Below are 20,796 nucleotides of genomic sequence, written 5' to 3' on the forward strand. Positions count from 1 at the left end.
TGGGTCTTACTATCATGGTATACATCCAGCGCAAAATGTTAGGGGAGCAGCCCCATCTATTTCCGGCCAGTCTTCTGCATATCATGAGAGCCTTTATGGCTTTGCTGGTAGTGTTCTTAATATGCCTGTTCCACAGGAGTTTACTGTCCAGGGTTATTCCCAGGTATTTAACTTCCTGTGTTGGCAGTATTTCCTTTCCATCGAGTTGGATTCTTTTCAAGTTTTTCAGACTTCGCCTTCTGGTGAATGGCACTATCGCGGTTTTGTCTGAGTTGATACTCAGCCCGACAGTCCTACACCCTTTAAACCTTTAAGCATGTTTATTCAGCATACGTAGTTACAACCTTTAAAAGTTATTTACTGGATAGTTGGAAATATTTCCTATGTTTCCAACGACGATGCGCCATCCTATATATGTATAATAATGTTCGCCATATACATCGCTGTGATAACATGGCAGGTGATTCAGTATATATTTTATATATTTTTGTATATAAATCAACTTTTTCAAGAATTATACTTCTTAAGGTACGCGTACACTGACCAGAGCCGCACGCGCAGTATCGACCGAAGAAAAATATTGTTTGTGTTACTTTCAATGAAGCTGCGCACACTAGCCAGAGCCGCACGAATCGCATCGACGAAAATGCGGCCAGCATTGTTGGGCCAGAATGATTTTCGGTAAATGCGGCTAGTGCTGCTGACGTCACACGCAATTCCTTCCACTCTACGTAGCGTAGGTAGCCGAAGAGGAGATTAGAAATTCAATATGCTAAGAAAGTTCGCAAATTTTTTATGGCTCATATTGAAAAATGTTTAGCTCATCCTCAATTAAATATGGAAATAATGTGGATTTTTGCAAATATTGTGAACCTATAACTTTCGATTTTTTCTTCTTCTATTAACAAGGAGCTCATAATTATTTCTTGTTCGTTGTCATTCATTGTCGAGAAATATTCAAAAATACGCTTACCACCACAGACAGGACTCCGGAAGCGATTGATGATAAATTCGATTGGCAAATACGGGTGTAGTAGGGGCAAAAAGAAACAAAATAGCGAAGAATGCGGCGCTGGTCAGTGTGCGCGTACCTTTATAGTTTATTAAAAGTATATACAGTGTGACCCATTTTTATAATATCAAAAAAGAATATAAAAAAAAATATTTTCTCTAGATCTATATATTTAAATTATGATTATTATATAATCAGACTAGTTTTATAATTTTCATGTTTACTATAACGAGAAGATTAATATTTATGTTTGGTACGTAAATATTATCCAATCGCAGAAAAAATGGTGGTATTTTTCGATCATACGGTATTTTTGAGAACGAAATTTTATAAGTTGTTGTAAATATTTTTAATGAAAGATATCATACGATCGAAGAAAGAAAAACGGCATCGGAGATAAATTAAAAATGAAGATCGCTGTCGTTTTGTATACCGGGTGTTGCATCGTCGGACGGGACATAGGAAATCCCATGTAAATTTTAATGGGGTCAATTATTGGCTTCTCTAATTATTTTAGAGAATAATTCTGTTTAGGTTTGTTGAAGATCACTAAAACCCACATTCAAAAGAATAACTTTAGATATTTTTTATTAGCCCGTTTACGAGTTATCGCCCGATTTCTTTTTAAATATTTCTCCTTTCTTATGGCCCTGTATTTACTTATGAGCACTAGTCAAGGTAAAAGATAACTGTCAAATGAAGTTGGCATTTCAGAATTTTTTTTAATTTTAAGGTAAACGTGCATTTGTCAGCGAAACATATGTTTTTTTAAAAATTCCCTATCCGTGTTTGCTCTTTCCATCATATCAAAACAAAACGCCTGCCGCCGTATTTCGTCCCCATCTCGTAGCTCTTGGTGCTTTTCATATTTGAAGGAATAGTATTTATGTCGTTTCAAAATTCGAAACGCTGTAGTGTGATCTATTCCTATTTCATCCTCAAGTTTCCTTGTGCTGATCTTTCCATCGTTCTCTTCCACGCACAATAAAACTTCCAAGTCGGTATCATTTCTTGCATCTTCTCTTTGTTCCTGCCTTGCTTCACATCTGCAGTTATTTATTAGGGTACCTTTGGTCTCAAATCTCTGGATATTCCTTGCGATTGTAGATTTTCCAGGTATCGGTCTATTCGGATACAGAGCAGCAAACATGTCCGACACCTTTTGATAACTATTTCCTTGATAATACCATTTAATCATCAATACTTTTTCTTCGGTAGTGTAATTCATGGCTAATATTTTCGATGTAGGTATGAGTTTTTAATAATAATAATAAAGCACTAAATAGATAAATTTCTGAAATGACAACTTCATTTGACAGTTATCTTTTACCTTGACTGGTGCTCATAAGTAAATACAGGGCCATAAGAAAGGAGAAATATTTAAAAAGAAATCGGCGATAACTCGTAAACGGGCTAATCAAAAATATCTAAAGTTATTCTTTTGAATGTGGGTTTTAGTGCTCTTCAATAAACCTAAATAGAATTATTCTGTAAAATAATTAGGGAAGCGAATAATTGACCCCATTAAAATTTACGTGGGATTTCCTATGTCCCGCTCGACGATGGAACACCCGGTATGTAAAATTATATGGGGAATGTCGTCATTTCCAAGCCGTTTTGTTTTCGATCATGCGGTATAATATAGAGAAGTTAACAGATCCAAAACAGAGTGGTAAAAAATAGGCCACTCTATATAACTGTCTTATTTATTTATTAGATTTCTTTTACTCATTTAGACATGAAAAGTTGGGTGTTATACATAACACTTGGTTGAATTCATTTTCGAAAAATAATTACACTATATAATTTTTATTTGGATATTTTTCCAATCGAATATTAGGATATTTACGTTTCTTTTCTCTTTGTTTTTGGAATTGGATAAAAAATAAAATTATTTTATAGAAAAAATTGTTGTGTTTTTTATAACCATCCTTCCATCTCCTTTTTTTTTAGTGTGTATTTATTTCGTAAATAAAGGTGGAATAGGCAGAAGAGATTAGAAGGAGCCTTTCTTTGCCTAATTTGTTCAGCTTCTCTAAGCATTCTTTGACCAACTTTGAAGTGATTACTTTAGTAGAGAGTTGATCGCTTTTGTTAGGTAATCCCTAGTTCAGTAAAGTAACACGAAAAGGATTATATATACATCACAAATTAGTGTTATAACAATAGGCGTCACATCAGAAAGCAATAAAAATAGTTTTTGGTATTTTTCATAATATATTTTTAATATATTTATTGATTTAACAAGAAAAAGATAGGAAATCCTTTACAACATCTGCTGATACGTTATAGTGACTACATGTCAATAAAGAGAACATTAGAGGTGTATAATACATAATATAATAATAATATGGATTCTCAAAACACAATAATAACTAAGCTATTGAGCTTTAAAGAATAATGATAATATACAAGTAACATATGTTTAACATAGGTTTCAAAAATGGGAAAAGAATAGGAATATATATTAGCACTTCACCATTTTGGCCTAATTGAGTTAGGGAATATTCACACTATACACTAAAATCCATACATTAATATGAGTCCGTTTCTAAACGCATTTCATCCTTCGCTTCATTTTCACAATTTCTATAGATACGATTTACATTTATTTACCGCATTTTGTCCAAAACGTACTCAAACCAAAATTTACAATTTTGTACGTGGCAACAGCTAATAAAAACCATAACAATAACATTATTCTTGAATAATACGAAAAGTTTCAAGTAAATCTTGGACAAAAAAGTTTATTATCACTTCATTGTCACAATTCCTACGTGTACGATTATCGTTTATTTACTGAATTTTGTCCAAAACGTATTTAAACCAAAACTTACAATTTTGTAGAAATAGCCAATAAAAACCATAACGAAAACACTATTATTGAATAATACGAGAAGTTTCGAGTAAATCTTGGACGAAAAGTAGTTTTTTAGGATATTATCACTAGGGTCAAAGTCTGGTTGGTCTGGAGGTTTGGGGGCTAAAGTCTACAGGATCCTGCACGCGTTCCTCAGCACGTTCTTCTTCTTTTTGTGCTTGTGGGGCTGAAGGACTATGGTACCGTTGTGGTTTTTGGAAGCGTGACTAGGACTGAAGGCACCTGAAAGAAAGAGGCGAAATTAGGAAAACTTTGTTATACCGGGTGGCCCATCGAAAACGTTCCGCAAGGCATAACGGCCAGGGTATTTTTTTTTTCAAGAAATCCGAAAACACGTCAATATTGTTTGTGAGGGGGACAACTTTTGCCCCAAAAATGATTGTAAAATGTTCAACCCTCTAAGCGGGGGTGTCATCCCCCAATTTTTTCAAATGGGAAGGGGGGTCAAGTTCACCGCAATGAAAAGAGCTTTCTATTCTCTATATTTCACCGCCTCGTTTTTGAAAATCGGTCGAGTCATTGAGAAAATATGAAGGATTGAAATTTGAAAAGTTTATTTAAACATTTATTAGAGTAAACGATAAGGATAAATTCCTTCGACCAATTTGAGGTTTTTTCTTATTATTTCTAGATGTTTACGCATTTTTTCACTTGCCACAAGGTTGAACGATCAGGTGCGGTAGTTGCTAGATAGCTGTTCTGTGACTTGTGCGTTGAAGTTCTTCTCAGTATCGTTAAACTGACTCCAAATGACCAAACCAAACCAAACATCTAAAAATAAGTTTTTGGATTTTCTGAAAAAAAAATTACCCTGGCCGTTATACCTTGCGGAACGTTTTCGATGGGCCACCCTGTATATTTTTTTCAGTAAAAAAGATGAGGATAAATAGAGATCAGTAATTATTATTTTAGTATGTATTAATGTTTTATGTTCTATTATACCTTTCGTAATAAAATAAAATAGAATTTAATGACGTTTTCATAAATATAAAAATGCGTATTTATGTAGTTAGACTCTCTATGTTTAAATAAAACCGTCATATCTTTATGAGAATACCGATTTAAGTGTAAGACAAATAATCTAAGGCATTTAAGTATTCAAATTACTATGCTAAATGGGAACATCTATCTCTCCTATGAATAATTTAATAGCCAAAGAGTAATTATTGTTTAAATAAAGAAATAAAATCGTTTTAAAACTAATAAATTATTCAACGCGATGAATAAAAGATATTTCGACATGGGAAGAATGTTCGCGCTTTTTTATCAAGTGCAAAGCCAGTAAAAATTGTAAAAATCATTATTAATGTATGGAGGAATGTATACAGGGTGAGTTTTCTACGATGTTCTCTATATGCGTATCTCGGAAACTACTGGAGCTAGGGAGTTGATCAAATAGGGAAAGAATTGCAGTTTTGGGAGGACAAATAGATGCGCCTTTCGGATTTTTGAAAAAGTTTATGGCTTACATTTCGAAAAAAACAAATTTCGGATATTTTAAAAATGTTTCCTAATTTTAAAAAATTATAATTTAAGGTGAAAAAGTATTTCGATTATGTTTTATATTCTTTAAATACTTTCTAACCTCAAATATTAGTAAAATTCTTGTTTATATCGCACAGCCCGTTCAAAACTGTATTGTCTCCAAAAAATGTTTACAAAACAAACAATTATTACAAAAACAATGTCCTTTTAATCTGATTTATACCTCAGAAGGATGCCAGTAAAATTTTATTAAATCAACATTATATTGTTTGACCATTAATATGCAAAAAGGAGCATATTATTGCTTTAACTTAAATTTTCTTTTACTTCTCTTGACAATGTTCCCTATTTTGAGTTAATAAACTTTTGAACGGGATGTGCGATATATAAAAAATATATAATATATCCAAGGGTATGATTTGATAAAAGTATTTTTTGATGCATTCATGTATTTTTGGTTGTTTATATACGTTGGCTTGGTTTATGTTTTATTCAGCTTATATTTATCTGGTATAATAGTTTTTTTGCCTTTGGACTGGCATGCATTGATGCTAGATAGTATTTCATTAGGTCATTAAAGGAATTAAAATTAGCATAATCATGATACAACCACTGCACATAAAACACTCCCCCCAAGAACGGTAAACTAATAGGATTGCTCATCCTCATAAGACGTACGTTCGCCTCTTCCCGCGCTTCAGCTGACAGTTGTGACGTCATTGTAGTCCTTGTCATGATAGTGTGTATTATTAGTTGCCTACGGTAAACTTATGTTTTTGAGTTAATTATTTTGTCAATTTTAAATGTGAAAAAGGTGTTATAGTGTATAAATACGTTCATTTTGTGTTGTGGATTGTGACAAAGTGCTTACTAAGTGCCTACGATATTGTTTATTAATTATTTTAAAGCAAAATATGGAAGTACTCTAAAAAGAATGCCTGCAAAAGGTGATGCTGGGAACTGCTGTTCTTAAAAATGCATTATCCGAGTATTTAATACGATTTATACAGTTAATTTTCTATACTGCATACATATAAGCTGTTTAAATAAATAAACTAAATAATGAACGTCTTGCATCCGGCAACCAATAATGCACGTGTGTGTATTATTGGTTGCCGGATAAGGACTAATAATCATGACAAGGACTACATTGACGTCACAAAGCGAGGAGTTTTGGCATGCACCTGGCAGACACTTTTGGCTGAATGAGCAGTCCTATTAGGTTAACTGTTCTTGCACTCGCCCTCATAATAAAAGAAATGTTAAAAAAAAATTATATCAGAATTATGTAAACTCAGAGATAGGAAGAGGTGGACCAATTGCATGGGCCTCCTCGGTCACCTGACCTATCAGTTTTTGATTTTTTTATGCGGTATGGTTAACAAATACAAGAGAAACAAATACAAGAGAAATTATGAATCAAGAAAGGCACTACGCGGTTCTTTGAGAAAAGTTTGTAATTCAATTTTATAAAGATGCATTTTATGTTCTCAAAACACTGGCGGCATTTTTTGAACATTTGCCAAAATAACTTAAAGTGTATGTAGTGATAAAAGCTTTTTAAGTTTTAATTTGTTTAATGTAAATTGCAAAGAACTGTTTAATAGGTAATATTTTGTCGTTTTATAAGTTATAAATCATAATAGAATAATGCCATGCCAACTAAGTAAAATTAGTAAAAAAAATAAAAATTGGCTATCTATAACTCAGTAATTTTTCGATAAAAACAACCTCATTAAGGATGTGATAACCTACAATTTTTATCTGAAATATTTTCTAAAATAAGATTAAAATGGACTTAGGGAGCATTTCTAAAATAAACGATTTTTTTTCGAAATATCTAGTAAGCCATGAACTTTTTCAAAAATCCGAAAGGCGCATACTTATGTCTTCACAAAACTGCAATTCTTTCCCCGTTTAACCCACTCTCTAGCTCCAGTAGTTTCCGAGATACCCATAGAAAACACTGTAGAAAACTCACCCTGTATACATTCCAAATAAAAATAAAAATATTTCTTGCCTTTATTGATTTAAAAAATAACGAAAAACTGAAAATAACAAAAAGTTATGTTTGTTCGCCGTTATGGGAGACCAAGAACGGCAAACAAACAAATACCTAATACAATATATCAACTGGCAACTTAGTTTAGTTATTCAGTTTTTCATTATTTGGGTAGTTAAATAAGTAAGTAGCTTGTAAATACATTTTACATCTACGCTTTTCTCAAGATACTCACTTATACTAAGGGCGTTATGGTGCATGGCGGGGGGCCTTACGGAGAAGTAGTCTTCGGGGGCGCAGTCTTCCTCTCTGGGGTCGCGCAGCTCGGCCAGACATCGCTGCGCGAGGTGTCGGAACACCGCACTGACATTCAAGTCTTCCTTTACAGAGGTTCGGACGAGGCGACAGCCCAGGGCTCTGGCCAAGAGCTCCGCTTCTTCCCTATATGTATATAAACAAAAAAGTTAATTATACAAATCGACGATAAAGCAATTAAAACATCGATACATACAGGGTGGCGCCTCTCATACGACGCGAAGGATCCAAGGAGAACGGTAGTTTATATCGAAATGAGATTTTTGGAGCATATGTAGGTAAATTAAAAGCATTTTATAAAAAAAAAACCTTTAGAGTTCTACATGGTGTCCCCAAAAAAGTTATACATCAAAGTTCTTTTTTTTGCAAGGGTGCACCCTATATATATATTAATTGATTTTCGATTCGATAATTGATTCGATTTTCTTCTTATGAGCACCAGCCAAGGTAAAAGTTAACTGTCAAATGAATTGTCATTTCAGAAATTTATCTATTTAGTGCTTTATTAGTATTAAAAACTCATTCCTACATCGGAAATCTTAAAGATGTATTTATAAATACAAATTAATATGAATTAAAGTAAAATAAATTAACCAATTACAAGGTTAATTATAGTATTATTAGAATATTCAATAGCTTATTAGTTTAGGTACTATTAAATTGTTAGAACTTTAGGATTTAACATTTTCAAATATTCCTCCATCGACTGCTAGACAATAACCCAGGCGATCATAAAATTATCTTCTTACATTCGCTAGTTGGTAAACTGAAATTCTATTGCATTCGGCAGAAATAGCATTTTTTAACTCGTCTAGATTTGGGTATTTTTTATCCTTGTATATCCTGTTTTTTAAATGGCCCCAGAGAAAGAAATCATTTGGCGAAATATCAGGAGACCTTGCTGGCCAATTTACTGTATGATTTAGGCCAATAACGTTTCCGTTAAAACTATTGTCTAAATATTCTCGAACAGCCAGGGTACTATGTGCCGGGCAGCCATCCATTTGATACCAAACTTCCTGATTTTCCGTAGCGACATCATGTAAAGCAGGTAAAATATGATTTTCGAGTAGTTCCAAATAATATTCTGCATTTAAATTTCGCGTAAGAAATAATGGCCCGATAATATTGTGTCCGAATATCCCTGCCCAAACATTTACATTCTGTGGATATTGCGTCCTTGTTTCGACAAACCTGTGTTGGTTTTCTTTGTTCCAATATCGATAATTTTGAACATTGGGTTCATTATTTAAGGTAAACGTGCATTCGTCAGTGAAACATATGTTTTTTTTAACTTCCTTATCCGTGTTTGCTCGTTCCATCATATCAAAACAAAACGCCTTGTGCTTTTCATATTTGAAGGAATAGTATTTACGTCGTTTCAAAATTCGAAACGTTGTAGTGTGATCTATTCCTATTTCATCCTCAAGTTTCCTTGTGCTGATCTTTTCATCGTTCTCTTCCACGCACAATAAAACTTCCAAGTCGGTATCATTTTTATTTTACTTTAATTCATATTAATTTGTATTTATAAATACATCTTTAAGATTTCCGATGTAGGGAAGCCAATAATTGAGCCCATTAAAATTTACATGGGATTTCCTATATCCCGCTCGACGATGCAACACCCGGTATGTCTAATGCAGCATATGTCTAAAATCACTTGATTTTGACATATTTCATATTTTGTGAAAAAATGAAGAATATATTTTAAATTTCAGTAACAGCTACCTAAATTGTAATTTACACTGTATAGCCGGATATTTAATTACAATAACTATTTGTATGTTAAACCAAATTTAAAATTGACCCGAAAATTTATACAAGGTGAGACAAAATTAATATTGAACATTGGTCACTTCTAAAAGCAAGTTAGTTTTAAATGGAACATCCAGTATATTATTTTGGTATTCAATGGAGAATTCATACACCTTCAAAATACTAATTAAGTTTGCCTTCCCTTCAAACAAAGATATCCCTAGATATTTTTATTTTTATGATTTTGCGTCAGTAGACCTTTATTATTTGATACAATCTAGGTGGCTGTGATACACCTTTTGTTAATTTAACAAAAATCAACGGATGTAAAATAAAATACTCAACGGTAATAAAAAGATACACGTTTAAAACATATTTTAATTATTACAGAATTATTACTAGATATAAAAGGATAATTGCGTGACACAAATTAGCTAGCTGGAATCAAATGCTCAAAATGCTTACTTTCTTGTTCACTGCGGAAAATTATTCTCTTTTCAAAATATCTTTTTATTTTAAAAGGCATATGTGGAGTTCTACCTCGAAAAGCAGCCACAATCATTTCTCTCATGTTGTAGACTATAGTTGGTCGAGTTTTGCAACACTGTCTTTAACATATTCCCATAAAAAGTCCAGACTAGTTAAATCAAGAGCATTTAAGTATTCTATTAATTAGTCCAATGTTCATTATTAATTTTGTCTCACCCTGTATAACCTTTTGGGACAAGTTTTAATTTGATTTAAAGCACAATAGTTATTTTAACTATATTTTAGGCTATAATGGGTAAATTCCAATTTAGCTTTTATTGAAATTTAAAAATCGTTCTTTATTTTTAGGAAATGTTGAATATGTCAAAGACCATACATTTTTTTGAGCCATTTACTTCTCTAATAAGATTTACCTTTATTTTTCTTCTAAATAATGTTCTAACCACATATGTAGCATGTACTAATCTACAACCATGTACTAACCTACATATCCTCACAAAATGTCATTTCAATACAAACTATCGTTCTCCTTGGAACCTTCGCGTCGTATGTGGGGCACCACTCTGTATACAGGGTGGTGGGAAAATGTACGGTCAAATTCCAGAGAGCAAAATATGCAAAAACATGGGAACAAAAATATGGAAAAATGCTCCTAAACATGAGTCTGAAACTATATACCCATTGTCTACCAGAAAAAGATGTCAAACATTTATTTTTTTTTTGTAATAATTATTTTAAATACTTTGTAGTCGATTTTCTTAAAATTTGTCAGTGTTAAGAGTAATAGTAAGATAATGTGATAAATATAAATAAAATATTCATATATTTTAAGTAGTGTCAATTTTAATAAACCCATTTTTACTGTGAAATAAAACCTTAATTTCTATTGTGGTACGGAAATATCATACAGAGTGATAAAATATTATTGAAATAGTTGGCAATACTGTGTTAGAGGATTTTATTCAGAATGGCCATCTATTTCGATTAGGAAATGCAATCCCGCAAATGCGGGATCCCTCTGAGATTCCGCGGGATCAAAGTTGCGGGATTTACAGTGCGGGATCTGCGGGATCGACACATTACTACTGGGTAACCGAATCGATCTCGATCAAGATCAAACCGCTTCGTTCCAGGCCGATGCGTCGACGCTCGGAACCCGGGGGATTCCCCTTAAGACTTGGCCATTAAAAATAAGTAAAACAAACAGGGCAGTTTTGTTAGATTTCTTTCTGGCGTATGTGCGTAAGTGAAGAAAAGCGTTTAACTAGTACTTGTGGACAATTTCGTCAAATAAACTGCCGGACTTAATTATCGGGACAAGCAAAATTTTAGGGTAAATTTAAAGTTGAATATCTCTTGAACTAAAAAAGATTTTGGGATGCGGTTTGGACCAGATTTTAGATGCATTTATTGTGATTAAGATGCTATGTGGTTTTGGAAAATATATTTAGCGAATTCTCGTATACAGGGTGTTTTATAAGAGTGTGAAAATTTGGTCAAGAGTCTTTTTACCGCAAATTTTAAATTTTTAAAAAATCTAAATTTTTACCAAGTACGATTAATCTGTATTAAAATTAGAAAAAACAATTTGATCGGTTTTTTATTTTTTTTTGTTTTAAGGAAAATATGACGTTTTTTCGAAAAATATGCATTTTTAGTCATACGTATGGTCCTAAATGGTACAAAAAGCTTGTACGTTCTGCATATACCAAAAAATTATTGATATAGAGTGTATCTAAAAGCAGATAACTAACACAAGTTAAAAAAAAATTCAACGTCAGAATATTTTTATTTATAAAATAAGTAGATAAATCATAATAAAATTTAAGTTTATTTAATATTAAATATATTTTTCGAACACCCTCTAGACATCGGTCCAAATTTTTGTACAGCTAGTTTTAGATACACGCTATATCAATATATTGTGGGCCTATGCAAAATGTACAATGTCTTTTGTACCATTTAGGACCAAATGTATGACTATAAATGCATATTTTTCGAAAAAACCTTGTATTTTCCTTAAAACCAAAAATATAAGAAAATCCACCAAACTGTTTTTTCTAATTTCAATACAGATTAGTCGTAGTACTAAGTTAAATTTCGATTTTTCAAAAATTGTAAATTTTCGGTAAAAAATATTCTTAACCAAATTTGTACACTATTATAAAACACCCTGTATACGAGAATTGGCTAAATACATTTTCGAAGACCACATAGCATCTTAATCACAATAGATGCGTCTAAAACCTGGCCTAAACCGCATCCAAAAATCTTTTTTAGTTCAAGAGATATTCAACTTTAAATTTACCCCAAAAATTTTGCTTGTCCCGATAATTATGTCCGGCAGTTTAGTTAAATAGATTACTGTATTACGTCGAATGTAAAGTTTAGTTTGGGATTATTGTTTATAGTCCCGCAATTTTGCGGATCCGCGGGATTGATTGCTTTAATCCCGCGGGTTTGCGGGATTGATATTTTGGTGCGGGATTGCATTCCCTATTTCGATCATTGTTGATCCCTCAGTATTACTGGCAACTTACGGATTTACTACGCTTTGATCTATCAAGTCGATTTTATTCTGTACGATAACAGTGGGTATCTCGCCGCATTCGTTTTCCACCTACAATAAAACATAAAGAATGAAAATTAAAAATGAATTTTGGTTTGTTCACAATTAATAATTTTTTTTTGTTTCTAATTAATTATTTAATTACCATGTTTAATTTGTCAATGATGACAGGTACCGTATGATCGAACGGCGTCCAGTTGGCTGGTAAATGACGACCGATGACATTTCCCATATAAATTTACATATAAAATGACAACAATCTTCATTTCATAGCCATCGCTGACGCCGTCTTTTTTTTCGATCATACGGTATTTTTAATATCAGTTTCAAATAGCTCGAGAACTATTAGATACTCGAGCGATTTTTACCTAGAGATGGAAATGTATATTTTTTTACTCATTAGTTTTATACAGGTGCGGACAAAAGGTTATTACTCTTCAAATCAGTTAAAAAATATGTAGGTGGTGCCCTCTACAAGAAGTACAAGAGTCATATTGACATCAAAATCAAATTTCTCATGTCAAAAAACTACCAGACACCAATTTTCATCCAAATATCGACGTTAGTTTAGAAATTATTTGGTTAAGTTTCACAAATACAATTTGAACCACCCTGTATATGTAGTCTTGATACCTAAAAATCCATGTGTAGGATGTCAAAAGTGACGTCAATTACTTCAAGAAAAGAATAGGCTGTGCTTGACTTGACGGACAGAACGCAGATTAAGAAAATAAGATTGACAGAATAAAGAAAACAATGATAATGTATTTACTTTTAATTTCCACGAATGGGCTGCCTCAAACGAATCTCTATCTGTCGTGGAAAAAGCCAGAACGCAAGCCTGCGCCCCCCTGTAGTAAGCTTTGGTAATGGCATCGAACTCTTCTTGTCCTGCAGTGTCCCATAGCATCAGTCTTACCTCTTCACCGTCTACTCTGCAATCGAAAATTACAAATATTATATTATAGATACAAATACAGAAATCACTTGATTTACGCGGTTTCGCTTGTAGGTACACGGCTTACTTTATGCGGTTTACTTATACCTGGTTTTATTAATTCCATATTATACAGGGTTGTTCGTTGTTCACCACATACGACACGGAGAATTGTAGCTAAACGATTAGATTTTTACAAATTGTTAGTTTTGGGTTCGTTGAAGGACTATTAACCTAACCTAACACCCTGTATATGATCTAGAGGTACTCCTGAAAATCGTGCTGCTTTCACTCCTGCATGACAAATAGAAAACACAAACGAGCCTAGACCTGAAATGTACGGAGGCTTGTTTCTGCAACCGCTGACGCAATTCGATTTTTCGCGGCTAAAGTGAATTTAATTTTAACTTTCTAAATAAACTGATCTGATTCAACTACATGGTCCATTTCCAGCACGTTCCTGACAATGAAAAATGGCCTACGTACCGATGTTTTACCTCAAAGAGAAATAGGTAAACGTAGAGGTGCCCTAACATACTTTGCGCCATCATTTCATCTCCTTCAAATCTTTTATAATGTTCAAGATACAATTATTATCATGCCAAACTAAAATTAATTATCTATTTGGAAATCTAATGCCTTATTACAGGGGGGTTGGAACCTTTAAAATATTTTTAAAGTCTTCCGCTAGTACGGCAGTGCCACCGCCAAGTCGAGCACAACCGTACGATCCTTTTCTCGAAGGTATTAGCGGCACTTTTGACCACCCTGTAACTTCGTTGTGGATTAAGCAAGAATATTAATTTTCACTACACATGAAGACATACAATAGGTATGTATTTTGGTAACTAGGTTACCAAAATATCTAGTAATTATACCTCATAGGTTATGAATTATCGCTTGTCAAATTTCTTTAATTTCGACATTGACTCACTGACCAGATCAGATCATCAAAATTCTAAAGTACTTCTAGATGTGTCACAAACTCCAAATTTATAATTTTAGGTAGCTTTAAGCTTATAACCAAAGGAAAAAATGAAAAATCTCGAAATATCCTTATGGATTAAAAGTTAGCTGTCTAGCCGCTATCTGTAACTGACTTTCCAGTCGAGAAAAAGATAGAAAACTAGAATTATTAATCGGAGCGGTTTCTTCTGATTTTATTTATATATCTATGTACCAACAATAATTCAAAGATTATGATTTTTTTCTAGTTAGACTCGAGGCTGCATGGGGGCGTAATTTTTTTTATTTTATTTTCGTTAATATTCTGATTGTAAAATATTAAATACATATCTTAAACAATAATTCAAGGATTTATCTTTTATACAGGGTTGTTCACCACATACGACACGGAGTATTGTAGCCCAACGATTAGATATTTACAAATTGTAAGTTTTGAGTTCGTTGAAGGAATATTAGAGCTACAATTTAAAAATATTTTACAAGATACAGAGTGTCCCAAATAAATAAAAAATATCAAAGTTGTATTTTTTCAAATGGAATACCCTGTATATTATTGCATTTTTAGTTTCTACGATTAAAATACAGGTAAATTTGATTAAGGTTTATTACACTTAAACCTTACCGTTTTTGAAATATTTTCAATTTTTAAAATTGCAATATAAATTTTAAGGCTTCATTTCCCCGAGGGTATCAAAGTTTTTAATACTAAATATTTACTGAAGTTTATTTATTGATCAGTTATTGTGTTGCATTAATAAAAATTATACTACCTTATACAGAGTGTCTAAAAATTTATTTTAAATAATTACTAGCTTTAAACGGCAATAACTTGTTTAATCTAAATGGAACATCCTGTATATTTTATGAGAATCAGATGCACAATTTAATTGTCTATCAAATTGTATTATGCCACTTTTTACCTATTCCTTCAAGTTTTCATAGAAAATGCATTTTCTTATAATTTAGACCTCATTTATCAATATACCCATGGAATATTGACATGTACAGTCTAGTAATATTATCGTTTGTAGTAAAACGATAATATTACTAGCCCATTTGTATGCAAAAAGAAAACTATTTAAATCTTTATAAAAGAGTATACCTTTAATTAAATATACCACCAGTATTTCCGTCCAAATACTAATTAATTACATACTTAATTGTGTTCGTTAATAAATTATTCTAAATAAATGTGGATTTGAATCAGAAATCAATATAATAATAAGTTATGAAAATGAACGTCTCTGTTGTTATAAATAAGCATTTGTCAAAAAATGAAATAACATTTTTAAGGTGTTAGTTTTTTTACCACACTGTCTAATACACACACACATAATTCAGTTTTTTAGTATTTGAAGCAATTATTATTAATCAACGCAAACAGTCAATTAATGTAGTTTGAATACTGGAATCATATTAATTGGTCCTCTTTAACAAATATTTAAACAGTTTTTTTATTTTTTAATGAAATAAACAAACTATATCGACAATATTAGTATCTGTACACTTTAAAAATTTGGTACATCTTTAAAAATAATTTAAAATGTCAGTATTCCATGGGTATATTCATAAATGAGTTCTAAATTACAAGAAAATGCATTTTCTACGGAAACTTGAAGAGATAAGTAAAAAATGGTATAATACAATTTGATAGTCAATTAAATTTTGCATCTGATTCTTATAAAATATACAGGGTGTTCCATTTAAATTAAACAAGTTATTGCCGTTTAAAGCTAATAATTATTTAAAATAAATATTTAGACACTCTGTATAAGGTAGTAAAATGTTTATTATTGCAACACAATAACTGATCAATAAATAAACTTCGGTAAATATTTAGTATTAAAAACTTTGATACCCTCGGAGATATGAAGCCTTAAAATTTATACTGCAATTTCACAAAATTGAAAATATTTCAAAAACGGTAAGGTTTAAGTGCAATAAACCTTAATTAAATTTACCTTTATTTTAATGGTAGAAACTAAAAATGTAATAATATACAGGGTATTCGATTTAAAAAAATACAACTTTGATATTTTTTATTTATTTGGGACACTCTGTATCATGTAAAAATATATTTAAATTGTAGCTCTAATAGTCCTTCAACGAACCCAAACCTTACAATTTGCATAAATCTAATCGTTTAGCTACAATATTCCGTGTCTATGTGGTGAACAACCCTGTATAGTTTTCGAGATAAAAAATAAAATATGTGTAAAATTGACAAAAAAATAATTTTGAATAAACATTAGTAAAATTCTGAATTAAACATCAACAAAAGATCTATGTAAATCTACGTATCTAATTTATGTAAATCTACGAAAAATATCTACGTAAAAATTTCAATGTTTTGCCAAAGAACACTAGATGAACTTTACGAAAAATAGGATATTTTATGTTTTTGAGCCATTATTTCGTGATAAAATATAAAAAATTGTAGACGTGATCATATACGATTTGAAGTTAATACGCTGATTTAATGAAATGAATGGAAAATAGAAAACCACGATGCGACACCTCTTAATATTAATATGAAGAACTCGCGCTTTTTGAGAACCCCTCTAGGTTTACTTATTTCTCTGAATTTTTACATGGAACAGCCGCCAGCTCTCGAACAGTGTTTGTCAGCGATACGTCAAATATACGTCGTAGAAGATCGTCAGGATCAAACGATTTCAAGTGTTTATGATGGATAATAAACAACAGTTTAACAGTAACGAAAAATAATGAAATGTATACTATTTAACATATGTAAATTTTATTTTACTGTAGAAGACATTGCTGAAGATTAATTAGGATTTCTAAACAGTAAAACAGTATCACAGCTCACAACAGAGTTAAATAAGCCACTGATATCTTTAGTTTAGAAGTTAGTAAAAACAATACGTTAACCAGGAAGTAACAAACGAAGATGGAACAATCTGATAAGCAACATATAAACAACATATATGAATGAAGCAACATATGAACAGCATATATGAATGAAGCAACATATGAACAACACATATGAATGAAGCAACATATGAACAACACATATGAATGAAGCAACATATGAACAACATATGAATGAAGCAACATATGAACAGCATATATGAATGAAGCAACATATGAACAACATTTATGAATGAAGCAACATATGAACAACATATATGAATGAGGCAACATATGAACAACACATATGAATGAAGCAACATATATTTCATATCAATTAAACTTTTAGTTACGTAATCGAGGGCGCGATTTTTAAATTCATTGTTGCCAACCATGGACATATTCGGCGCCGGGCTGACTAACTGGATTTTAAATTTCGCGCTGCGGATTCAGGTGGTAACTTTGCTGTAAAAATGTTAAGTTGTCGCATTTATTTATTTATTTCCTGACATTCTCATTCGATTTGGCATTTTAGATTTTTTGTTTAAATAAATAGTGTTGTGATATTTATTTTTTAATTTCAAATCGGTGAGTTTTATCAAAAAAACACAAGAGATAAAAAAGTTTCTAAACAAACTAAACTATCCAAATTAATTTGTTTTCATGTGTTTGATTAGCTTTTTTTTAAATTTCGTTAACAAGAATGATAGGGGTAGTTTATTTCAAAACCTTCCACTCATTTTAAAAAAGTAAGAAAATTGCCAGAAAGTATGTTTTCATAACAGTATTGCTCCCGTACAATTTCATTAGTCTATCGTTTTTCGTTTTCAAGATAAAAAATAAAAACATTATTTTTCCGGCATCTTTGTACCGCGATATCTCCCTAATGGTTGACTTTTGACCCAACGTTTATAAAGCAAACTACCCTTTATTTTGAACAAGGAATCACCCCCTAAAGTTTTTCGCATTTGTTTTGAAACACCCTGTATAAAAGTGAGTATGAACTGTATATAATGAAGCAACATAAAATAATATGATATAATAAAGGTACATTTTGCCTTTTATAAATTTATAAAAATACATAGAACTTCTTACTACTAATTTTTATAAAAATAAATCATTTCAGGTGTATTTTATTATACCTATATTAGTATGATTTTGTCTTATTTCTTTAGGTTAAAAAGCTACACTTACTCTATTTGTCGCTCTAAGAAGTCCACGCCAATAGTTTTCTTATAGTCCCTAGTAAAAGTGCCTTTGCAGTACCTTTGGATCATGCTTGACTTGCCCACGCCTCCATTTCCCACAATGACCACCTTAAAAAATCAAATTATAATTTTTTTAACTAAATTTCTTTGAGTAATAAACATTATTTCGGACTTGTAATATGTTTTTATAAAATTTTCAAATGTGAAAACATTATCTTGAATTGATTAAATTCAATTACGGACATATACGATAATTCAAAGTTTATGAATAATTAATAATTACCTATTATTTCACTGAAATCTCTATTTTGAAAAAAAATGTCGGTTACAACGTCTTTCGGGGAAGCCATTCAATAATTACAGTGTTCGCCATAAAGTTGGATCCATATGGATGGTTTTTTTTGGTATTAGAGTTTAAAAAAACTTTTTGTGGCTATCAATTCTTCTTTAAAAACAACTTAAAATGCACCAAGTCTAAGTTGAAACATAATTTTGTTAGTCACTTTTTTTAAAATAATTTTTAGAAATTTCTTTTAAATATTTTGTATTTGACAGCTCCCAGATGTTAGCTGTCAACTTTAGCTTGGTGCATTTTAAGTTGTTTTCAAAGCAGAAGTGATTGCCACAAAAAGATTTTTTAAAACTCTAATATAAAAAAAACGTCCATATGGATCCAACTTTATGGTGGACACTATATATAATGTTTATAATATTTAATTTAAATTTAATTATATTTTCACTGGAATGCAAAATAATGTGTTTATCGAAAACTGGTGGTATCTCTTTTTACTTAATGCGTTTTAGCCCAAACTAAAACGAAAATATTATAGGTATTAGTGTATAAATAATAACAAAAAAAAATGTTGACAAAATGGTGAATGCGCCAAAAAAAATTTCGCCTGTGGCGCAATTTAAAAGAAACAAGCTCTTCACCTAATTTTTTACCCACAAGCCGCCACTGATCATTATTGCTAGTCAAACTTCGTTAATATTATTTTGAATGATAAATTACCTACCCGAGAAAAAAATAGGAAGATAATTTACAAAAAGAAATGAGATTCCATCAAAAAGATAGAATTTAAAAAATGCCCTCGCAATTGTACAATATGATATTGTATTCTAATTAAAAAAAAAAATTATTCTTAAGGGCACTGTTTAGATTTACTTGGTAATCGAGATGGTATATTATTCTTTGATGATGCTATGATGATGCGGTGCAATTGCCAAGTCATTATAATTATTACAGAAATAAATATTACTAATAACGATACTGACAATTTGTAACAAAATTGTTGAATAGGTGCTTAAAGAGAGACTAAATAAAATAAACCGACTTTTGGTTTTACTCGTACATGAGATCTCAACTTTTTATATTGGAAGAATTGTGTTGCGAGACTTGGCATTTTTTACATTCTATGTTTTTGATGGGATACGTTTTTTTTGCTTACCTTAAGAGCTACTTCTAAATCCTCTTCGCGCATGTCAATAGCGGTGCCCTAAAAGGGCACCAGAACTCATGGCCCGGCCTCTGCTACTACCCATGTACTGCCCATCGGGACCCTGCAACAGATGAAAACAACTATCAAATGATGAACATATAGATTGGGGTGCAGATAAGGGAAATTAAAATAACTTTGGTTGCACATCATAATACGACTACCAGCAAACTCGATAAGACGACGCCGACGTATGGTGTCATTGATGACGTGCAACGAAAGTTGTTTTAATTTCTTATAAAAGACTAGCGTGTACCAGCGACTTCGTTCGCGTCGAATTAATCATTTGTAATGGTGATGATAAAGCAAAGCAAGAATTTCCATTAACATACAAACTGGATAAAATTTTCTCACATTTATGTCAGCATGAGAAAAAACAATATGGCGATATTATTATATAACTTGGTAATATTTGAGGGGTAGTTTCATCTCGTTGGAATTTGACTTTCGAAAAAACCGTTTGTCAAAAATTTAAGCACTTTAAGCAGAGTCGTGGTTAAGAAATTACCCAACTTTTTGGAACACCCTGTATGATTTTTTAAAAAATTTCAAAATATGTAAAAAAATCAAATAAATTATGCTTGTCTCTTGGGTGGTGTGGAAACAAGTACACATTTTCAATAATTAAAATTAATTATTCATAAATTAATGAGCGAATTAATGATACGCCACTGTTTCATGACAAAATTGAAGAAACTAAACCAAAACTACTTCCCCTAGGAGATGGAATCCCCTAGCACTTGGCTTGGTCTAAGAAGCATCTCACTCATCGTCTTGTCCCTGACTGTCGTGTCGTGGCCAGGGAAT

The 20,796-nt window shown here is 31.7% G+C and overlaps 2 protein-coding genes across 3 annotated transcripts in view; both read right to left on the reverse strand.

The window, feature by feature from the left end:
* Positions 1-4,002: 4,002 nt before the first annotated feature.
* On the reverse strand, positions 4,003-19,974 carry LOC115888052 (ras-related protein Rab-23). The gene is made up of 6 exons (XM_030907620.1): positions 19,942-19,974; positions 18,480-18,601; positions 13,284-13,446; positions 12,483-12,562; positions 7,616-7,821; positions 4,003-4,115 (listed from the first exon to the last, which is right to left on the reverse strand). Exons 1-6 carry the CDS (start codon positions 19,972-19,974, stop codon positions 4,003-4,005), a joined length of 717 nt encoding a protein of 238 aa, XP_030763480.1.
* LOC115887954 overlaps positions 7,760-20,796 on the reverse strand; it is an 88,720-nt gene continuing 75,683 nt past the window's right edge. The window contains exons 2-5 of one of the 2 annotated variants that reach the window (XM_030907517.1): positions 19,942-20,053; positions 18,480-18,601; positions 12,483-12,562; positions 7,760-7,821 (exon numbers count right to left, since the gene is read on the reverse strand). In XM_030907517.1, the coding sequence (XP_030763377.1) occupies positions 19,976-20,053 (78 nt within the window). In that variant the 3' untranslated portion in view covers positions 7,760-7,821; positions 12,483-12,562; positions 18,480-18,601; positions 19,942-19,975. Of the gene's footprint in view, positions 7,822-12,482; positions 12,563-13,283; positions 13,447-18,479; positions 18,602-19,941; positions 20,054-20,796 lie in introns of those variants that run through there. The other variant, XM_030907516.1, reaches the window with a different exon arrangement.

Source organism: Sitophilus oryzae, unplaced genomic scaffold (genome assembly GCF_002938485.1).
Source record: "Sitophilus oryzae breed Bouriz unplaced genomic scaffold, Soryzae_2.0 scaffold_682_pilon_pilon, whole genome shotgun sequence".
NCBI lineage: Eukaryota > Metazoa > Arthropoda > Insecta > Coleoptera > Curculionidae > Sitophilus > Sitophilus oryzae.